This window comes from Sinocyclocheilus grahami, unplaced genomic scaffold (assembly GCF_001515645.1).
Source record: "Sinocyclocheilus grahami isolate Dianchi unplaced genomic scaffold, SAMN03320097.WGS_v1.1 scaffold1594.1, whole genome shotgun sequence".
Lineage (NCBI taxonomy): Eukaryota > Metazoa > Chordata > Actinopteri > Cypriniformes > Cyprinidae > Sinocyclocheilus > Sinocyclocheilus grahami.
Window position 1 is genome coordinate 180,493 of NW_015506773.1, and position 3,418 is coordinate 183,910.

Consider the following 3,418-nt stretch of genomic DNA (forward strand, 5'->3'; position numbering starts at 1 on the left):
TAAGTGTCAAATACTAGAATCTGTAGCTCTAATGTCATATAATGAATATGAGAAGAATGAAGCTGATGCTGTGAAAGTGCTGGATTGAGGTGAGTTACTAAAGATCAGTCAAGTCAACAAGAACAACAAATCTGATGTTCCTGCAGGTTATTGGGTGACGTGTGGAGCTGATGAGTTTTGACTTCTGTTTTCTGTAGAGTTTCCAGTCTCTCTCAGCACCTCCTGAATCTACAGACGTAAATGATGATCTCTTCAGTTCTCTCTTCTCTTCTGATGCTCTGAGAGAATCTGTCCATCAGCTGAGAGACAAACTGGAGGATTTCTGCAAAGAGGAGCTCAAGAAGATCACAGACAGAGGTAAAGTCCTGGAGATTCATCTGCTCTCAGAAACCAGTCCATCATCATCTCATATCATGGAGAACATCATATTAGAAATGCCTTAGGAATGGATGCAGGATCATGAGAATCACACTGTTCATGTCTATTGATTTCCACAGTCACATTCACCAACATCAGATGCAGATTAAGAAACTTTGGGCCTTTGGGCTATAGCAAACCCAAGGGCCCTCTTCCTAGTAGCCTATCTTGGTGCCACAATGTTTTCTGCCAGAGGAATATTTAGTTTTGGTTTTTAAAATATAAATATTATATCTAAATATTTCATGGGTATGTTATAACCATAACCTCAGTCCTTTCATCTCAGTCATGCTATTGAAGGTAGAAGAGAGTTCACTCCACCCACCGACAATTCCTGTCAGACCTGAGACTTGAACCCACAGCCTTCAGGTTACAAGTCCAACTCTTTAACCATTAGGCCATGAGGCCCTAATAATTTGCTGTGGTTAGGGCAATTGGAAACAACTAATTATTTATAAATAAATAAAGGCTATATTGCAGGCTCTTAATTATTGAATTAAAAATGATTAGAACTGTTAAAATCTCCTTTGTAGTTGCACTAATGGAATGCTACTGTCAGGAATTATATTAACTGTAGTATTAGTAAGATCATGAATCAAGCAAAAACCATATTCCTTATTACCATGGTTTTATTGGTTCTTTCACAAAATCAAAAAGAAAAGGCTCCAGTTACTAACGTAACCTTAGTTCCCTGAGATAAGGGAACAAGCATTGCGTCAGTTTATTGACGCTATGGGGAAACTCCTGTTTACTCTGATACTGAAGCCTGATTTGTTAACATTTGTGTAGCTGCACAAACCAGTGGCACTCAAACCCGCAAGAACGGGTGGAGCCAACTACTATATAAGTCGGCCCAAGCACCATCTCATCAGAATCATTCGACTGAAGCGACAGTCAACGATTCGCATGCAGCTTATAGCACGTCACGCAATGCTCGTTCCCTTATCTCAGGGAACTGAGGTTATGTCAGTAACCAGAGCGTTCCCTATCGAATAGGAACTCCTGTTAAGTCAGCTTATTGATGCTGTCCAGGAGCACCGTGCTATGAGAAGAAGCAGAACTTAGCCTGCTCCACAAGCCCAACTCAGGAGCACTTGCCAGAGGGCTCTGTAAGCCTGAGCTATAGAAGAGACCAAAGTCAATAATCTGAGGTCTAGTTAAGAAAGCCGTTCCACTCAGCATGGAAAGGGGTAGATTTAGGCAGAAAGGATCCGCGCCTGCATAGCGGGGACATCTAAATTGTCAAATCCAATGAAGGTAGATGGCGATGACCATCCGGCGGCCAAACAAATCTCCCTGATAGAAATCCCACTCTACCACGCCCAGGAGGAGGCCATTTCTCTGGTGGAATGGGCCCTCACAGCTATAGGGCATTACAAGCCAACTGCGGCATAAGCCAGGGCTATAGCATCTATTATCCAGTCTTTGCTTTGTGACTGGCAGCCCCTTAAAGAGGCCTCCAAAGCACAAAAAGAGCTTCTCTGATTGTTTGAACAGGCCACAGCAAGTTGGGACCCTGCTCGCCGTCCGCCATAGGGAGAGCTAACAGGGAAATAACCTGGGCTCTGAATGGAGTTGAGAGCACCTTAGGTACGTAACCACATTGCGGTTGCAGAACGACTTTACAGTCGTTAGGCCCCAACAGGATGTGCTGACAGCACTTACAAGTCACCTACTCATTTGACCAATGCCAAGGCCAAGAGCAGAGCAGTTATGATTGACATGGGCCGCAAGCCAGACGTTTGAAGCAGCTCAAAAGGATGACTATAGACAAGTCCCATGTCGGCACAGTTCTAGGGCAAGGTGGGTTCAGTCTCTGAGCTTCCCTTAGAAACTTAATGACCAGGTTGTTTCTGCTGAAGAGCGGTCAGCCACGAGAGAATGATTCGACGTGATGGCTGACACATAAACCTTGAGTGTGGAAGTGGTACGGCCTTTGTCTAACAACTCCCATCGAGGGGTCAAACATGGCCAAAAAGGGATGCCAAATCTTGCCCTTTGCTTGCGAGAGAATGTCACTCCTCAATGGTATTGGCCATGGGGCTGCAGACAGCAGCCAAATCAGCTCTGTGAGCCAGGTTTGGTTCTCCTCCACTAGGAGAAGTGAGCATTTTGATCATTTTGACCTGCCTGATAATGTGAGGAAGCAGGGTGGTTGGAGGGAAGGCATACAAATGGGTGTTGGGCCAGCACAAGGAGCCGTACGTCAGGTTGCCCGCGTACAGAGCGCGAACCGGAGGTGTCCGTTGTGGCTAACTTCCTTCTGGACGTCACTCCCAACTGCACACCTGATAAAAACAGGTGAAGAGTTGTCCAGGGGGCCACAGTTCTGACACAGCAATGAGTTACCATGATATAACACCAAGCAACCAGCATCGGACAGAACACGAGTTTTGAGCCAATATTGGAGGGGCCACATGTGTAGCAGGCCCAGGAGAATCAATAAGGAGGCAGCCACTATTAGGCCAAGCAACCTCTAAAACACCCTGAGGGGGACACATAGTCCCCAACTTGAATGATGCCGCAATTCGCTGAATGTTCAGGGAGCATTCTGGCATAATTCGGGCTTGCATTTGAACTGAGTCTATAACTGTTCCCAGAAAGCACACTCGCTGTCTGGGAGTCAGAAAACTCTTGGCTGAGTTGATTCTCAGCCCAAAATGCTCCAGATGGTTGAGCAAAAATGACATGTGAGCGATAGGTTCTCGTTCTGATTTGGCTAGCATCAGCCGGTAATTAAAGATGCGGATTCCCATCTGGCTTAGAGGGGAAAGAGCTGCGTTCCTGCACTTCATAAAAGTGCAATCTCAAAATGGTCTGTGATGGGGGTCCATCATCATCTCATATCATGGAGAACATCATATTAGAAATGTCTTAGGAAGGAATGCAGGATCATGAGAATCACACTGTTCATGTCTGTTGATTTCCACAGTCACATTCACCAACATTGTTCCCGGGACCATGAACGACTTCCTACAATGTAAGTCAGTAAGAAAACAAG

At 45.4% G+C, this 3,418-nt stretch overlaps 1 protein-coding gene across 1 annotated transcript in view; it reads left to right on the top strand.

Moving 5' to 3' along the window:
* The window catches only part of LOC107571437 (E3 ubiquitin/ISG15 ligase TRIM25-like), a 9,596-nt gene extending 8,183 nt beyond the window's left edge, over positions 1 to 1,413 (top strand). Inside the window, exon 5 of the mRNA XM_016257763.1 lies at positions 1,207 to 1,413. Within this exon, the coding sequence (XP_016113249.1) occupies positions 1,207 to 1,413 (207 nt within the window). The remainder of the gene's footprint in view (positions 1 to 1,206) is intronic.
* The last annotated feature ends 2,005 nt before the right edge of the window (positions 1,414 to 3,418 follow it).